This window comes from Pteropus alecto, unplaced genomic scaffold (assembly GCF_000325575.1).
Source record: "Pteropus alecto unplaced genomic scaffold, ASM32557v1 scaffold61, whole genome shotgun sequence".
Taxonomy (NCBI): Eukaryota; Metazoa; Chordata; class Mammalia; order Chiroptera; family Pteropodidae; genus Pteropus; species Pteropus alecto.
In genome coordinates, this window is record NW_006434835.1 from 11,985,213 (window position 1) to 12,004,126 (window position 18,914).

Below are 18,914 nucleotides of genomic sequence, written 5' to 3' on the forward strand. Positions count from 1 at the left end.
CATCTATTATGTGTGTTGTATAGAATCAGGAGATTTTAATATAGGAAGCACTTCTCATGTCAATTTTAATAGTGTCAGATTGTATTTTCATCAAACCTTATGAGAACTGTGATTCTGTAAATTTTTGATTTTAATTTCAGAAGTTTGCGAACTATTGATTGGAATTCAATTTCTTAAAATAGAGTATTATTTTTAAAAAAGAAATAAAACATTCAAATATGATATACTAAATTTGAAAGCGGAGATGAGTACTAATTAGTGTCATCAGATTAACTTTATTTTTAAGTTGTGGCACTACCATTTCATTATTCGAAGCTGTCTGTATCTGGTCATCTGCAGTAGTGGAACTGCTGCTACATATGTCTGAGCCTGATTTGCTCAGTACTTTGCTATCAAATACAATAATGCAAATTATATGATGAAGCTGCTGTAAGACCGCATTCATCAGAATGGTTTTATTCTCATTTACTGACTTTATAATAAGTGAATTATATACATTTATGAAATGATTAGAACACTGCTTATGAATGCAATTTGTAGATGTTTTATGTTTTCTGTTTACTTTTTGCAGCTTATATTAGAATAAGAAGGATTTTTACTGCTGTTGCTGTAAAAAGAATGGTTGAAAAACCCTAATTTAATTCAACCCTCTCATTTTACAGATTTAGACTCTGATTCTAAGAAAAAACAAACAGTTCCTCAAATTTCACATAATTGCATCTCAAATAAAACTCACGTTTCCTGATGTCCCAGTCTTGTGTACACAGAGTAAGTACTTTCTGTGAGTATAGTAATATTCTAAGGGATGTAATATTGAGTAAAGGTTTTTGGATCTAGGAGATCTTGATTTAAAATTTTGTCTTTAGATGATATAATTGTCTACAGTACACAATAATTGGTTTGGTTTTAAATTTCCTGCTTATGTTTCTCCCTAATTTTTCTGAGTTGTTACAGTCTGAACTTCAGATATACAAGGGTAGGAGCTTTATCCATGACACTGGGAACTCTTTTCATGATTCTTTTGAGCAGGCATTGGGGAAGTAGGTGGAGGCTGATGGTCATCCACAGAATAGGTTATTCTGTCTGCCTAAAAAAGGATCTGGTCCATAGTGAGGACCTTTGGTGAGCATCGCGTGAGACGTACAAATTTTCTTTTCATGTGTCAATTCTTAGAGGCTCATCCACATAGTTCACTGCAGACTTCTTTGGAATAAATCTTCCAGTCTTCTTCAGAATTACTAATCATCCTGCGGAAACTATTAGATATTGCCAATTAACATACAGTTTTTTTCTTCAGAGAAAGTAGGCAAACTGGTAGTCTCGTTAACGTTTTTTCTCGGGCAAGGCATCCCCTGGGTTGGGATGCAATGCTTCAGCAGTCTGTTTCTTGAGGTTCCTGGCATAAGGTGAGAGCATGTGCAAACCAGGCTCATATTTTTTCCCCCTTCTGCTGTGAAATTCCTCATGAGGCCATTTGTATTGCTTGGGGTCGGGGGGTGGATAGCAGGATAGAGGAGTAGGCTTCTAGTAGTTTGAGAAACCTGATCATGCAGTGTTCTTGTGTCTTTGGGCTTTCTTTGGCTTATCTTGCATATACCACCTTCATTTAATGAAGGAATTCTTCTGGCTACTTAAAAAGAGTGGTGGTTCCTGAAAGACTTGTATATATTTTTTTCCTTTTCTCATTTACTCACATGAGTGGCCAGTGACCCTTTGGCGAATGCTGAAAGGAAGGTTCTTGGTATAACCCAGCACAGGATCCTTTCTTGAGTACCTGGTCTTCATTCATTGAAGCAGTAAACTGAAGTATGGAAATTGGGTAAAGGCCTGTGACTTTAATATTGGTGGCTTGAGAAGGCTTTTCTTGTCCTGAAGTGTTTTGGATTGTTCTAATGCAAGTCTTTAGTGTGCTGCCCATTGATCTTATTTTTAGAGATTCCAGGATTGAGTCAGCATAGCCCAGAATCTCTACAGACTGCACTGTGATGATGAGCACACCAAATTAATTATCTAGGATGAAATAAAAACCACAGTCAGGACCCAGATGTTCCTAAATCTTATCTTTTTCTTTAGCTTTCCAGTTGCCTATTTCAATTTGTAGAGTTGGGTCTTAAGACTTATAAAGGTCTCCTGTTATTTTACCTCTGAGATAATATTTATACTTTGATAAGATTTTATATTCCTGTCCTCCATGCTCTTCTTTCATCTTTTTATTGTTTTCTTCTGAATTTTGGAATATTCTCTCAAAATTTTCTTCTACTTTATTTATTTTTCTTTTGTGTTAATTTTCCCCATGGAATATTAAATTTCTTATGTGTATGTAGTTCTTCCTAATCTCAGATGTGGCATCTTAATAGCTACTTAGTCATATAAAAATTCATTATTTGCTTTTGATCTTTTGAACACAGGAATCAGACTGTTGAAAAACAGTTCTTTGCTTTTTCCTTCAGTATGTTTATTCCTCAGGGGAGTATTTCCTTGGTTTCCTTTAAGTTGTTCCCTCATTTTTTTTAGGTCCAATTTCTCTTTCCTGTCCTCGTGAAAAGAAATTGATAATCGTCAGCTGTTAACTCAGAGTCAAACAGGAGTTGAGCTGTGTCCTGTCACAATAGATGTTGGTTCTTGCCTGAATTTGGAGAATATTTTATAGCTCTTGAATATTTGCCTTGCCATTTAAAAAATTTTAACAATCTAGAGAAAATGAGCAGAGCCATATAGTAGAGAGCTTTGCCTCTGTTCTGTCCTTCTCCTCCCTCCGTAATTTTTGTGACCAGCCATGCCAGTGACAAGGCCTGGATATATCTGACCTGCCTCAGGGTCTTTCAATGCCTGGCTTTCCTTGGGGCTGTCGAAGATTCAGCCTGCTGCCCTTAATCAAAGAAGAATCCTGGAGTTGTGTGATGGTGCTGATGGGGTTTAAATATTGCTAACTGACACAGAGTGGGGAGTGCAAGCAGTGTGTCCTCTGTTGGTTCTCCATTTGCCCTTCCTTATACTGCTCACCCCTTTGAGTTATGGGCTGTCGGAAGAAGTCTGCGTGAGGGAAAGTAGTTTTCTCACAGGAGGAGAAGGAGCTTTCCCGTGGGCTTTATTTGGCTTCCTTTTGTTACACCATGTCTAATGCCTAGTAGAAATTTGTTTCTGGAAAATTTGTATCTAGTAGAAATTTGTTTCTTCTTTGTTTTACAGTGTATAGTCTCCCTGTTTTTAATGTTCTCTAGGTTATTCTAGGTTATAGAATTTTTTGAAAGCATGAAATGCAATGAACAGTTAGATGCATTTTGTTTCTCTCTCCATCTTTTCCAGTGTTTATAATTTTTATTAACATGTTCACTTTGATAAATACAGGCATAGAATTATTTTTAAGGCTCATGTTTGCATACTAAATTTATATAGGCTAATTTCATTTAATTTTGACAGTTGTTAGTCCAGAAGCTGATTAGTACTTATTATTTGCTTTTTAGAAAATGGATTCTGCATCTCTATTACCAACATTTTTAGATGTGGATTTGACAATATCACATATAGAATGTCTTCCCAAGGATATTCTTGTGAAATTTCAAGGCAGAAATAATATTGAATGTGAGTTTGACTACCACATATTGCAGAGGGAAATACAGCATATTCCAAAAGCAAAAAATAGTGTGGACATTGATGAATTTTGTTTGGTAGAAGAAATAAACCACCAAACCAAACTAGACTCTTTTGAGCAATACCAGCAGGAGGGTCTGGAGAATGGCAGAGAGGAAGAGTTTTGGAAAAGAAAAACGAACTCTATACGGTGCTCCTCATAGACCGCGGAGAAGAGCTAAGAGTTGATAGTATGCGGGTTGCTTCAGCCTGTGGCACCGTATTTGAACTACCACCACGTGTAGTAGTTGGCATTTTTGCCAACATATTACCAATTGGAGAAAAATGGTCTTCTAAGGCTTTGAATTATTTCAAGTCATTGGTAGGACTACAAATGAAAGGTTGTATACAAGCTATTTTGCCTCTTCAAATGATTCTAATTGAAGTGCCAAAAATTATATCCCAAGTTCTTGAATTACAATTAGGAAGACTTATTGACGGGGATTCATTTCGTCTTATTGTGACAATGTTAAAAGAATTCCCACAACAAATGCCTGATTTATTACAGCATACGAGACCTGAATTATCATTAAATAATAATGATACTTTACTTGATATCCAACATATTCTGGATAATTTGCAGCCATCTTTGTCAGTAGGCAGTACTGAAAGTGTAAAAGTATCATCTGCATTGAGCCCAAGTAAATTTTATTGTCAGTTAATTAAATGGATTCCAGAGTTAGAAAACTTGACAGTATGTATGAATTTACATTATGATATTATCAGTCAAGAAAGTAGTCCTATGTGTGATAATTTTGGACTGCTTTGTGTTGCCAAACGGATAAACGGACAGTGGCATAGAGGAATTCTTCAGCAGCTCTTGCCCAATAATCAAGTGAAAATTTGGTTTATGGATTATGGCAGTAGTGAGGCTATACCCTCAATTCATGTAAAGAAACTTAAACAGGATTTTATTTTAGTACCGTTATTTTCATTTCCATGTTCTCTGACATGTTTACACAGTCCAGATAGAGATGCAAGAAAACTTCAATTGAGTGTATTTAAACAAGCCTTGTTAGGACAGATAGTATATGCGCATATTGATTGGTTCAATAAGGATGAACATTTATATTATGTAACATTACAAACTCTGGAGTCTACAATTAATTCTAAATGTCTGTTGAAGACTGTAGCCACACAAGAACTTTGTCCAGTGTCTGATTTAAAAATCTCTAATATTTTCAGAGAGACTAGTGCTTCTGATGTAAATGGTTTTGCAATTGAGAGTTTTGTTGGAAATACTGAATGGTTGCTAGAGTCTCTAAATAAAAAAGACACCCTGAAAGTAGATTTTCCTATTAAAACTGTAGAAATGGAAACAGAAGCTGCCTATGTAGCTTTCATAGCATATGTATTAAACCCATCCAATTTCTGGGTACGCACCAATGAATATCAGAATGAATTTCAAGATATAATGAAAAATATAAACAAATTTTATGATTTGTGTGAAAATGATGAACTGATTCTAAGAAATCCAGAACCTGGGTTATTTTGTTGCGCTAGATACAGCAAGGACAGATGTTTTTACAGAGCTGTCATCACTGAAATTAATGGTTATAAGATTAATGTTTATTTTTTGGATTATGGAAATACTGATTCCATACCATTTTTTGATGTAAAAATTTTGCTTCCAGAGTTTTGTGAGTTGCCTGCCTTAGCCATGTGCTGTTCACTTGCACATATATTTCCTGTTGAAGATTTATGGGTGAAGGCAGCAGTTGATTATTTTAAAAAAATTGTTTTGAACAAAGCAATTTTGCTTCAAGTTATAGCAAAAAAAGATGACAAGTACACTGTCAATATTCAGAGTATTGAAGCATCAGAAAATATTGATGTTGTCTCTCTTATGGTACAAGCCGGATATGCAGAATATTGGGAAGTAGAACCAGAATGTTTCCCAAAATTCGTAAGTGAATATTCAGTGTTAAATTTAAAATCCAAAAACAAAGTTAGTATCAAGAAGGTCTTATCTGCCCTTCTTGTAGGACCTACACCTAAAAAGCATTATTCAAATAAGCTAAAAGAAAGTAATTTGTCTTTGTTAAAGTCCCCATCTGTTAATTTCTCAAATTTAAAAAATCCTTTCACTTTATCTGTGGGACCTGGGTCACCATGGCCTTATAAAGAATATATGTTTAAACCAGGAACAGTCCTTGAAGTTAAGTGTTCTTATTATCGTGGCCCCGGTGACTTTTCATGCCAGCTCCAGTGTAAGTTAGACGACCTAAAATTACTAATGGAACAAATTCAGAATTATTATAGCATTCATTCTGATCCTTATCAGATTGGGCAGATTGCTTGTGTTGCTAAGTATTCCAAAGATGGGAAATGGTACAGAGCTGCTGTTTTGACTCAAGCATCAAAGAAAGAAGTTGACATAGTATTTGTTGATTATGGTTACCAGGAAAGAGTTTTAATTAAAGATCTTTGTGGTATTAACCCACTTTTTCTTTTTTTAGAAGGTCAAGCCTTCAGATGTAGTCTTAACCATTTAGTCGAACCCATTAGTTGTAAATTATTAAGTTGGACGAGACAAGCATGCAGAGACTTTGGTAATTTTATTTCTTCATCTAGAGGGTTATTGACTTGTGTCATCTATGCTTTAGTTCTTATACATCCAAACTATTTATGTAATTTAGTGGATTTACAAGCTCCATTTACTAGTGCAAAAGAATTTCTTATTAGTCACGGCTCTGCACAGTATAGTACATTATCAAAGCCATTCCCATCTTCAGTGAGTCTTTACAGTTACTGTTATTCCTCCTTCAACTTAAAAGTTGGAAGTGAGGAAGAAATATATATATCTCATATATATAGTCCCCAAAAGTTTTATTGCCAACTTAGTAGAAATAATAAACATCTAGAGATGATAGAAACAAAAATCACAGAGATTAGTAACCTCAAAAATTGTCCAAAATATTCTAGTAAAATGGGATTGTGTATATCTAAATATATAGAAGATGGTCTCTCTTATAGAGGTTTAGCAATGCCAACAGATTCGTTATCTCACTTTCTGGTCTATTTTGTAGACTTTGGAAATAAGCAACTAGTAGAAGAAAGTATGTTGAGGGCTATTTCAGATCAGTTTCCAGAGTTGCTGTTTACACCTATGCAAGCTATTAAGTGTTTTTTGTCAGATCTTAGAGATGTAGATATTCCAGCAGAAATCAATAGGTGGTTTGAAGATAATTTCTTAGGAAAACCATTAAGGGCAATAATATTGTCCAGGGAGTCAGATGGCCAGCTTGGTATAGAATTGTATGATGGATATCAACATATAAATCAGAAAATTAAAATGTTGCTTCATGCATATGGAAAAAAACATGGTGACCAAGTACACTATGTAGAAAAGGGTCATAAAATAAATGAGAATAAGAGACTTGCTGTTTCTTTGAAAGGCAAAATAGAAAATAACAATCACCATAGTATGATAAATAACACTAGTCTAGTAACATATTCTGAAAGTAAAATAGATCAATTAATGAATCCCAAAAGTATATATGCCAGACTTTTGAAACCATCAGTTTGTTATAAAATCGAACCTGTGTCAAAAAACAAAGTGAAGAAATCTTTGAATGATGGACTTAAAAATAAAGGTATAAAAATTGTCTCTGGATCTGCACATACTCTTGATGAAAGTGATGTGGGCCAGAAATCAGTAAGGGCTATGTCACAGTCTTTTATCAGAGAATTAAATCAAGCGGCCTCACAAAACCCATATAATCTTATGAGACCACAGATCAAAGACCTTCCTCAACCTCAAATTTTCTTGAATGCCAAAGTTAAAGGATATGTTTCTAATATCAGTAATCCAGCAAGTTTCCATATTCAGCTTGCCGAGAATGAAAATGTAATCATTCGACTTGCAGATGCTCTAAATGAAAGAAGAGCAAATATAGTGAATGAGAGAAAATCAGTTAAACATATGGTGGGAGATCTTGTAGTTGCAGAATACTCTACTGACAATGCCATTTACAGAGCAGTTATTAAGAAAATTTTGCCAGGAAATTCTTTTGAAGTGGAATTTATTGACTATGGTAATACTGCAGTAGTAAACACATCTAAAATTTATGAACTTAAGAGAGAATTCTTAACTATTCCTAAGCTAGGAATCCATTCTTTTCTTAGTGGAGTAAAGTGGAATGAGCCTAATGAAATATGGGACTGCAAAACTGTGGATTATTTTGCTTCAAGAGTAAGTAACAAAACAGTTTCTTGCAAATTTTTGAAAAAGCATGAGGAGAAATGGGAAGTAAATATAATTTGTGATGAAAAATGTGTCATTAATGAACTACTGAAATGGACAGCATGTTCAAAGCTACAGAAAACAGTACTGCAAATGCCTCAGATTGTCTCTCAGAAGGTAAGCCCTGGTGATGATCATGAAATGAAGAAGGGGAGATCAGATGAATATGATGGTTCTGTGGTCCTTCAACCATCCTGCCAACAGCTGGTTAATATTCCTTTTGAACACTTAAAACCTGGACAACTTGAAAAAGCTGAAATACTTCATGTTTCAAAAAGTGGAACATTTTATGTGAAGTTATCTAAAAATAAAAAAATATTATCAGATTTAACAGTATTAATTACTGAAGAAGTAAAAAATCCCTCTTTCTTAACAATGGAAAATACTGAAAAAGGCTTAGAATGTTTGGCGAAATCTAAAAAAACTTCGAAATGGTATCGATCGAAAGTAGAAAAAAAGTGTGTCGATGAGACACTGCTAGTTTTTTTAGTTGACTGTGGTTGGTATGAAATAGTGCCTTTATGTAATACCAAGGTGCTTAGTAATGAAATCAGAAATATTCCAAGACAAGCTGTGCCTTGTAAGTGGATTTGTTTTGAAAATTTTAGGAACATGCCATTTGAGTCCGTTGTGCATTTGTTTGCTCGTTCGGAAATAAACATCCTTTTCTTGAAATATTTAGATTCTGCCTGGGAAGTAGAAATTTTGGTAGATGGCCTGTTACTTTTGGAATATTTAAATTTAAGTACAGTTCATATTGAAGAAAACAAACTTAGATCTTCAGAAATTATTTTCAGCTTGAAATCTAAGACTCCTGTGTCATCATGTACAATAAGATCATTTACTTGGGCACAACTCCAAAATGGTAGGCAATATTCTGGCATCGCCACTGCTGTTTCTGATCCATCAGACTTCTCTGTCCAGTTAGAAGATTTCTTTGACACAATGAAATCTCTCTTTACGTTGCTTTCTGATCTTCCAGAAAACTTAGAAACAGTACCTCAAGAGCGCATAATTCCTGGTTCTGGTTGTTTGTTCAAATATGAATTGGAAGATCAGTGGAATAGAGTAGAAATTTCTGAAGTCTCCCACCAGTCTTTACTTATTGTGTTAATTGACTATGGATTTTCCGTTTACATACCTTATTCATATATAAAAAATCTTAAAGTTATTCCTGAGGAACTTTTGAATTTGCCAAGGCTAAGTTATCCTTGTATCTTATATGGTATCTTACCTGCTAAAGGAAAATATTGGAATGAAGAAGCCAAAAGTTTTTTTCAAGAATTCCTGAGTCAACCAGGCTTAGTTTTTCAGTTTCAGGAATATAGTTCTGAAACAAAACTGCAAGTAGATGTTATTAATGAGAAAAACAATTTGGCAGATATGTTAGTTGCATCTGGGCTTGCAGTGTATTCTAAAGGTTCAAATCATCTTGATGCAGTTACTACTACTGGATCTGCTACAGTCCGATATAAATTACAGGGTAAGCCTGTTTGCCCATTGTTAGATCAAAATTGTTACAAAAGAGAAAATATAAATTGTACATGCATTGAGAAACAGAAGGTAACAAAGCAGAAAACTATTAAGAGGAAAGATGTTTATAAGAACCTCTTAAGGAAAAACCACATTAGTAAAAGATTATATTCTAGAAATTTAACACCGAAGAAGAAGGTTAATAGTGGAAAACATAATCCCCAAAGTCCCATTGCATTTGATAAGTGTGCAGCAGCTTCATTTTGGGAACTACTTAACAGTTTGAAGAATGACACCAATTGCACTGAAAACATTTTTGAAAAGCTACCAACTGAAGGAATACGGGGAAATAACACAATGAACTTGAAAACAACAGTAGAAGTACCGCATGTTAATGAAAAACTATCAGAAGAACACTTAAAAGGTAAGTGGCTGTTTGTAAAAAGTAGATTATTTTTTGTAGATTCTATTTTTGATTATTTAAAAGTTTGTTAATATGTACTGAAGTTATCCAGATTGAAAATATACTGTAAGAAAACCTACTAGAATGTCTGAATAAATAGATAAATTGGGAGTGATCACTTGAATGGTAAAATGATGCTCTACTATCTTTACCTTTTTTAAATGGTAACCTTCGTAAATAAGTGTAGAGGATTTTAACCACATACGCATGTACACATGCGTGACATTTTACAAATAATTTCAAGGGTTTTGCAAAACTGATGGTCCATAGATTTCAAGTTAATCTTGCTGCTGTTAATGAGCTTCCTGGGCTTGCTTTAAAGAATCAGTTTTCTATTTTATATATTTCTTATCAGATGAAGTATATCTTTATTTAGGTTTTTTGAATGTGCTTGTAGCATATTGCTAATGTGGTTAAATTGATAGAATAAACTGACTAGCTCATTTCCTCTTAAAACTTTTAGACATCAAACTGATTCTAAATGTAGTATGTGCTATAGCATTGTCTCATTCTGCTGATGCACATTATATTTCATTTTCTGTATGAAATAGTTACTGAACATTTTATAGGCTATAAAAAGAATGTTCTGACTTTAGAAAGGTGTGTTATTCTGTATTATAACTAATGATAACTTACATTCTTTCAATGAGTGGACGTTTCTTGTTTTTATTGATGTATTTAAAAAGAGCATTACATTTGAATTCATATTTAGATGTTTATAATGAATTGATAAATGCTTTAAAATTGGTCCTTTTTCCTTTTTTATTTTCGAGTCTTTTATTATTGTAGTAGCAGTTATGGTAGAGTGCTTACCGTGTTCCAGATATTGTGCTAAGAGTTTTATATGCATTATCTCATTTAAAGCTTACTACAGCTATAAACTTGGTCAATACTAAGATTATAATGGGGTCTAATAATTAGTACCCAAGTTCTTTGAATTCTAAACCACTTCAGAGAGAGACAAGGAAAAAGACAATTGGTGAGAAAAATATCCCCTTTAGAAGAAACCAAAAAACAATATTGATGAATATGGCTTATATCCACGAGCAAATAGGTATATCAGTACTGAATCATTTATCTTTCTCTTGTCTGGCATTTCACTTAGCATAATACTCTCTAGATTTGTCCATGTTATCACAAATGGTAAGATTTCATTCTTTTTAAAATATGATTTCACTTACATGTGGAATCTAAAAAACAAAATAAATGAACAAACAACATAAACTCATAGATACAGAGAACAAATTGATGGTTGCCAGGTGGGAGATTGGGGGGCTGGGTGAAAAAAGGTGGAGAGATTAAGTACAAATTGGCAGTTGTAAAATAGTCACGGGGTTGTAAAGTACAGCATAGGAATATAGTCAGTAACACTGTAGTAGCTAGGTATGGTATTGGGGGTACTAGATTTATCACTTATACACTTTATAAGTTATGTAAATGTCTAATCACTATGCTGTGTACCTGAAACTAATATAATATTGAATGTCAGCTGTAACTGAAAAAATACTGAACCATTCATTAATTTAGACTCACCCACATGGGCACAGAGGAGACCTTCACACAAGGGGCCTACCCAAAACTTACAGCTTGAGGTGTAGTCATCTCCAAAAGGTAAGGGAGGGCAGAGGAAGAGGCTAATCTAACATACCTTTTTTTTTTCCTAAATGGACCAATCAGATTGTCCCTACTCCTGGTGAGTAAGGGAGCAAAGAGAATAGAGGAGTGTTGTAGTAGGAGAGTGCCTCACCCGTGAGCATCAGGAATTGGAAGAATTCCTCCTCCCCCCCCAAAAGTTATCATTTTATGGATGAGGCCCAGGGAAATTCAGTAAATTTTACCCATGGATATAAAGTTGGTAAGTAAGGAAGTGAGATTTTAAACTCAGATGTCTCCAACTCCAAAGTCTGCTTTTATTCATTATTTATACTGCCTTTCGAAAAGTAGATTATTTGAAAAAGAGTTTTCTATAAACTTTTGGCCATCAGCGCATACATTTTGGTACTTGTTATTTCTTAGATTGTTTCTTTACCTGTGTATATTTCTACCTTCTTTATGTTTTTCCCATAAAATTCTTTAAGAGTTCACTTTTGGCCCCCACCTCCATCCCACCTCCTTCATTTCCAGCACACAGTGAATCAATAAGTGAATTAAAGTGAAAGTAGCTGTTGCAAGAGCAGAGAAGCAAACATTACATTATACTTCTAAAAAGATTTTTTTGAAGTCTCATTTAAGGAAAAATCATAACTTTGAGACAACATAAGTAACATAGTTTTGTGGTCTGAAAATCAACCAATATACTTGCTGTTGTAGCCACTTTTTTCTTTAAATAAGAAAATATCAAAAAACTGGTTTAAGAGCCTTGAATACTATCCAATCTCCTACTACCTCTTACTCCTCCAAGGGTGGTAGTAACCATGGCTGTTTGCTGTCGTTACAGCCTGCAGGTGCTCCATGTATAGGGCAACATGGTTTTTAGTGGTTCTTCTCGGTTGAAGACGTCAATACTTAAAACCGTTTCACCTATTAAAAATTTTGGAAAAGGGGCTCCACAGTAGTGCTTTTCAGCCTGAGCTTTACATTGTAATTAAGAAAGGAAATTTTCAAAAATTCGATGCCTAGGTCTCACTTTTAGGTTCTATTTTAACTGGTCAGGCTGTGGTCTCACCATTAGGACTTAAACTCCCCTAGATGATACACAGTCAAAGTTGAGAAACACTGTTTTAGAGGGTTTGGTGGATAACTTTCTGAATTATTTTGTGAGAGAAAATAGTTCTGGATTTTAAGCGTGAAAACTCTTAGACTCTGTCCCTCCTGTATTTGGAGTTCATACTATACATACAGAGTCACAGTAATTCTGTGCTTAACTTAATTTAGAGTAAATAGAGTAGTAAAAAATGTTCTTGCGTTTGAAATGTCCTAGAAAAATAATGCACTTATTTTATCTTGCCCAGGTATTGTTTTAATTATGGAAGTTGCTGTCCTTACATTTATAAAATTGGCTTAACTTTCCTATAGTTTCAGCCTACTATAACATATTGATATATAATTATTGAAAGTAATTGTTTTTATTCGTAGATTTTTCTCAAAAACAAGAGTTCTGAGTCTTTTTTTCAGAAGGTTTTGAAGGTATTTGTTGATGTTGGTTGATTGCTTGCTTGTTCATTCTTCTCTGGAAGTCCTTGAACAGATCATTATGAGAACTACGGAATGTAAAACTTTTTTAAAAGAGTAAAAAAATATCTAGTCAATCTTTGCACATGAGACAGTACCTGATGTTGATATGTGCTACCTTCCTGCAGTTGCTTGTTCAACTGGAAGTCAGTTTCGAAACAAATCTGGAATGGCAACCCAGTTTTCAAGAAGAGTTTTATCTGATATCTTAAATTTGAGGCAATATCTAGACATCCAAAGGGGAATGGCTGACAGGTGTGTAAAATGTCAGAATGAATTTTGAAAATATAAGAGTAGTTAGGGATACTGCTGTATGAATCAGTAGCATTGAATCTAGCATGGTAGTAAACGCTTTTTAACCTATCTGGACCTTAGTTTCTTCATCTATAAAATGTAGATCATCATAATAACTACTCCCTCGGCTGGTCGTGAGGATTTAAATAAATTACAGCATGTAAAGCATTTTCACTAGTGCCTGATACATAAATGCTCACTGTGAGAAATATCAGTAATCATCATAAGAAAGCTACTAAATTTGTTTTGAAAATATTTTGTGAAACAGTAACTTAAATTTCTGATGCTGCTCTGCGAGAAACTGAAATTTTTAGGACAATGTATACATAAATACACGTATACATAAATACACATACACACATTTGCAGTGTAATGGTTAGATTAATGGTTAAATTTCTATTTTGAAGATAGGATTTATGAGTAAGAAACAATTATAGTTTTAAATAAAGACTAGAATAGGTTATATGTATTTTTCCGAAGTGGATACATATTATTAATTGTTTAAGAAAATATGTTTTTATTTGTTAAACTACATATATAATTATATGCATATGTTTTAGTTTACATGTAATTTGTGCCATGTTTCATTCTTTACCTTTTATATTGTGACTTTCAGAAATCAAGTAAAAAGAAATTTTATTTGTATTAGGAATTTTCAAAATACAGTCTTGAGTGATTCTTAAACATAATGCTATGAAAATTATAGTGCAACATACTCATTAATTTTTGCTTGTTTTTCAGTAGAGGGAGATGAAAGCTCAGATCATTTATGCATCAGTTTGGCAAAAATGAGACATAGGCTACCCAGTAATTACTGTTTTGTTTTAGATGCTCCAGCTACATAATAAAAGTGGTAAGCATAGGACAAATTTTAATACTAAAGCACATTAAAGGAATCTAGATTGTTCAGATTATTTCCCAAGGAGACTATTATTAGAATGCTACAGAAATTTTACGTGACCAAGAATTGTGACTTGATTTGAAAAAAAAGTTACTTAGGAAATGTGGCTCGCCCATAAAGTACAGTTGACCCTTGAATAACACAGGTTTGAACTGCATGTGTCTGCTTATACGTGGATGTTTTTCAATTTTTTTCAAATTGGTCCTTGGGATCCCCAGGTTTTACATCTTTGGATTCAAACAACTGCAGATCGAAAACAGTATTTTTGATCTGAGATTGAGAATCTTTTAATGCGGTGGGCTGACCGTGTGCATTGTTCCATGCCATTTTATGTATGGGACTTGAGCATCCATGGGTTTTGGTATTTAGAGGGGGAGTGAGGTTCTGGAACCAATCCCCTGTGGATACTGAGGGACTGTAAAGTTTTGGAGGAGTCAAAAGTTAACAGCGGAGGGGTGGTGCACTTAACCAACAATTTGTTAACTGTATTTAGAAAACATTTTATTCGATAAACTATTCTTTGCATGTGGTTTCACAGTCATTATATATCATTTTACCATTACCTTCCGATATTTTTCAGGTGTCTTTCCTAACTAAAGGATTTGTTTTAGTTGCTACTTTGTAGAGTCATAATTGCAATCATGGATAATGCATGGAGAGTTAATGCTGTATAACTATATTCCCTGGAGAATACAGGTGTTTATATTATAATTATAGGTGACTGATGTTTATTAAAAGCATATAGAAATCAGTTTAATCCCATCCTCTCTTTAGCTCATACCATGGTATTTTTCTTTTTTATCTGTTTTTAATTTGTTTTTACATTTTTGGTTCATCGTGGATATTTGTGACATTCAAGAACACTACTAGTAGTAGAGGGTAGATGTTTTGTTAGTGCATTTACCTGTGAATTGGAATTTATTTTGCAAGTAAATATTGAGCAAATTATGAGTATTGTTTTGGTGTAAAGACAGTCAAAATTACACAAGTATACTTAATAGTCAGTGTAAGCCAAATAGTTTTGAAGAACTAGAGAGCAGATGATTTAAAGATTATTTGGGAAAACTTAGAAATTTCATAATGTAGCTAGGACAGTCAGTTTTATCATTATTTGTACATGTATATATGTATATATATTGGAGTGACACTGGTTAATAAAATTATATTTCAAGTATTCACTTCTATAGTACATCATATGTGTATTGCATTGTATGTTCACCATCCAAAGCCAAGTCTCCTTCTCTCACCATATTCTTGACCCCTTTTACTCTTTTCTACCTCCCTCGCACCTCCCTTACCCTCTGGTAACCCCTATACTGTTGTCTGTGTCTATGAGTTTTTGTTTTTTTGTCTGTTGCTTTCAGTTTTATACCACATATGAGTGAAATCCTATGGTTCTTGACTTTTTCCTTCTGACTTATTTCCTTTGGCATGATATTCTCAAGATCCATCCATGGGCATGTATATTGAATATGTTGATATTGTTGTCATTTTATTTTGGGGTTAGGAAATAATTTCCAGAAATACCTTTTTTAAAAAAATATACATTGTGTATATTTTTCATATTACAAGTTAATCTCTAGTTTGTGGTTATTTTAGAAGAGAATTTAGCATTTAGTTTTTGTAGTCTAATTTCTTTGAATACTTTTCTGTCATTTTCCTCCATGCTCACCAGATATTGAAGATTATGTTCTACAATTTAGAAGAGTGCTTCTATTGGAAAAATAACTCACTTTACACAAATTCTGTGACTGTTGTATCACTGGGTTGCTTTTGTTTTTTGCTTTGGTACCACAAAATATGGTAAAGTTAATGAGTTTGTTAGTTAAAAAAGAAATGAATTTGAACGCCAAAGTAAGACAAAGTAGTAGTAATGAATTGTTTAGTACCAATTAATCAGGAAAAGCTTCATTCCCTTTAGCTTTCGGTGTTTTTAACTTTAGTTATGTCTTCATGTATAATATTTTATGTTTGGAAATGACCAGAAATGACACTTCACAAATTTATTTGCAGTGTTTAAATTATTAGATGCCGTACAAAGTGATATTTTTACAAGTCTATATTCCAATTAATTCCTAATTTATTTATTTTTCTTATTTGGACAAAAGTCTAATACAGAAAGTAGCTAAAGATATGATTAAATTAGGTTTCTTTCCTTTAAGATAAATAGTTCTTAATTTAAAACTAACTTTTGTTTTCATTTTTTTGTTACGAAGTTACATTATTTTGCCCTACATTAGCTATTTTATTATACTCTAAAATTATGACATGAGTATGTATAGTAATATAGTTTCATTCAGAGTACTTTCAGATAACAACAAACAAAAAATAGCATGCTTATTTTAGGATTTATGTTTCCTTAGGATTAAGTTTCATTATATTTTATAGGTAATAATAGTCAATATTAGAATAATGCCTTTTTCTACCTTGAAGCCAGTTGTATTTATTTAAGTTAGCAGAATTTGTTATTTTATAGATGTTGGCAAGACACTATTGATTAAAAATTTAAAGAGCAGTAGAACATTTAATTTCTTAGATTAAAATATTTTAAAATTTAGGATTGTGAAATTTTGCTTTTTAAATTTTTCTAATTTTGTTCATATAAAGAATATTTTTCAAACTCGTAAAAGTGGTTTATAAAAATGGAAAAAGTATTAATTAGTGAAAACAATTATGATTATCGATATGTGTTTTTTAAGATAGTCAAATATACTGTATTTTTCAAGGCTATATGTTGATATGAAATAAAAAACACTCCAAACTGTTATATAAAGACAAATTATTTAGCCACTTGTATTTTCCTGGTGTGATCACTTTGATTCTAAATTTTTCTGTACGAGATACTAAGTTTGTTAAATTTCAGTGTCTGATTAAAAAAATTTTTTTTCATCTATGTATAGTAGCATAATGTAACTTTTTCTGAATTTAATAAGAACATTGAAATAATATCACTTTAATAACTTGTTATATTGTTGCTGAATTTTGTATACACCTAAGGGAAATTATTTTTGTTTTGTATATTCAATGTTTTGACTTTAAATTTTTTCATAATAAAATACTTTTTCATATACATCTCTAAAGTCTGAAAGTGCATATGTTTATATGTGTTTTAAAAGGGTAATACAACTTTGAAAAATCGTGCCATGTGCATATTGTGATAAAAAATTGAATTCACTAAAAAATTTTTCTCAACCAAAGATAGTCTGTACTCAACTTAAACACTTATTACAGTTTTCTCTTATGTTTAAAAGTATTTCTGTATTCTTATTCTCAAAATAAGAATGCTGGATTTTAAAAAATTATGTATCTTGATTTTAAAAATTTACTTGGTTTATAGTTAGGATATAATTCTCAGTATTTTTTAAGTTTCCATATTTAATTTTTTTCTATATTTGACTTAGAATTTTTTTTTTGTATTGATGTCACAATATAACCTTAGTTAAGATTTTAATAGATACTCCCTTTTGGCTCTGATACATTAACATCTTAGTGTGAGATCTTAAGTATGGATTTCATATATTTTTTAGTTTTCTTATAATTTATTAATCATAAAGTGGTCAATCATTGACTAAAGCTAATATGATCATAGTGCTTTTCCATAGCACAATACTTATTTCAGTTTTGTCCTTGAGTACATCGATATCTCTGAATATCTTCTTACAACTAAATCATCCTTTATAATGGTACATTATTCTGTATGGTGCATTCATTCAAACATTTTGGATGTCACTATTAAATATAGTAGATGGAATAATGAGTAAGTCAAATTCCAGTTCTTTAGATATTTCCATTACAAGTGGATTGTAATAAAGGTATATAGTATGTGTTTTAGACCACAGAGGACAGTGTGTCTAACTTCCTGGAATTGAGGAACCGGTTGAAAAAGGTTTACAAAAACATGACCAGTGAGCCGATTCCTGAAAGACATTTGGTATAGTTGGCCAGGGAACTTAGGCAAACATGAAAGGAAGAAATTATAGAAAGCATAGTACAGCAGAGCAAAGTTGACTCATTACAAACATAGTACTTTTGTTTTGATTACCTAGGCTACCTAAGGGGAGATGGGGATGAGAAGTGGCTAGTGATGGATATGGAGTATCTCTTTGGGGTGATGAAAATGTTCTGAAGTTAAATGGTGATATTGGTGGTACAACTCTGTGAATATACTACAACCCATTGAATTATACACTTGAAAAAGGTGAATTTTATAAGTGAATGATAGCAAAGCTACTTAAAAATTACATGTATGAAGCTTATGTATGGCTTATGAATTTAATAAGTTATCCTTTGAGATTATTTAAAGTAGAAAAGAAAAATGTAATGGTAGTTATTGTGGATGTACATTACAGTAGCTTTGGGTTATGTTATCTTCCTCTCAAGATTTTTAATTTTTGTTCCGGTAGGCAGTGAAGTTGCCAATGAATCACTTGGGTTCTGTCAAGATCAAGTTTAAGGGCAGATATATTTCAGCTAAGATAAATACATGTGTTGCAGCCATTAGTTCTTCCTCCTGTCATTATGTATGTTGCCAGTAGCACTTTGGTTTTTTCACCATATTTTTTTCTTGGTAAGCTGGTGTAGAGAATTTTATTTTCCAAAAAGAGCCACAGCACTATCTTCTGTCCTTATTATCTTCTTCAGAGAGTATAGAGAAGTGACGCTGTGTAACTTCCAAGGCTGGGTCATGTAAGGCAGTGCACCTCTAACTTGTTCACTGGAATACTTGTGTTTAATAT

At 32.9% G+C, this 18,914-nt stretch overlaps 1 protein-coding gene across 1 annotated transcript; it reads left to right on the top strand.

Annotated features, from left to right (window-relative positions):
- Nucleotides 1–3,467: 3,467 nt before the first annotated feature.
- TDRD15 (tudor domain containing 15) lies at nt 3,468–14,469 on the top strand. Its single transcript, XM_015588139.1, has 4 exons — nt 3,468–3,678; nt 3,723–9,773; nt 13,112–13,238; nt 14,397–14,469. The coding sequence occupies exons 1-4, from the start codon at nt 3,468–3,470 to the stop codon at nt 14,467–14,469; spliced, it is 6,462 nt and encodes a 2,153-aa protein (XP_015443625.1).
- Nucleotides 14,470–18,914: the final 4,445 nt, after the last annotated feature.

Bases quoted from the DNA above. Each gene is read 5' to 3' on its own strand.
- TDRD15 (XM_015588139.1), top strand. From the start codon at position 3,468: ATGGATTCTGCATCTCTATTACCAACATTTTTAGATGTGGATTTGACA. The intron at 3,679-3,722 runs TAAACCACCAAA...CAATACCAGCAG, and splicing joins ATTTTGTTTGGTAGAAGAAA to GAGGGTCTGGAGAATGGCAG. The intron at 9,774-13,111 runs GTAAGTGGCTGT...ACCTTCCTGCAG, and splicing joins ATCAGAAGAACACTTAAAAG to TTGCTTGTTCAACTGGAAGT.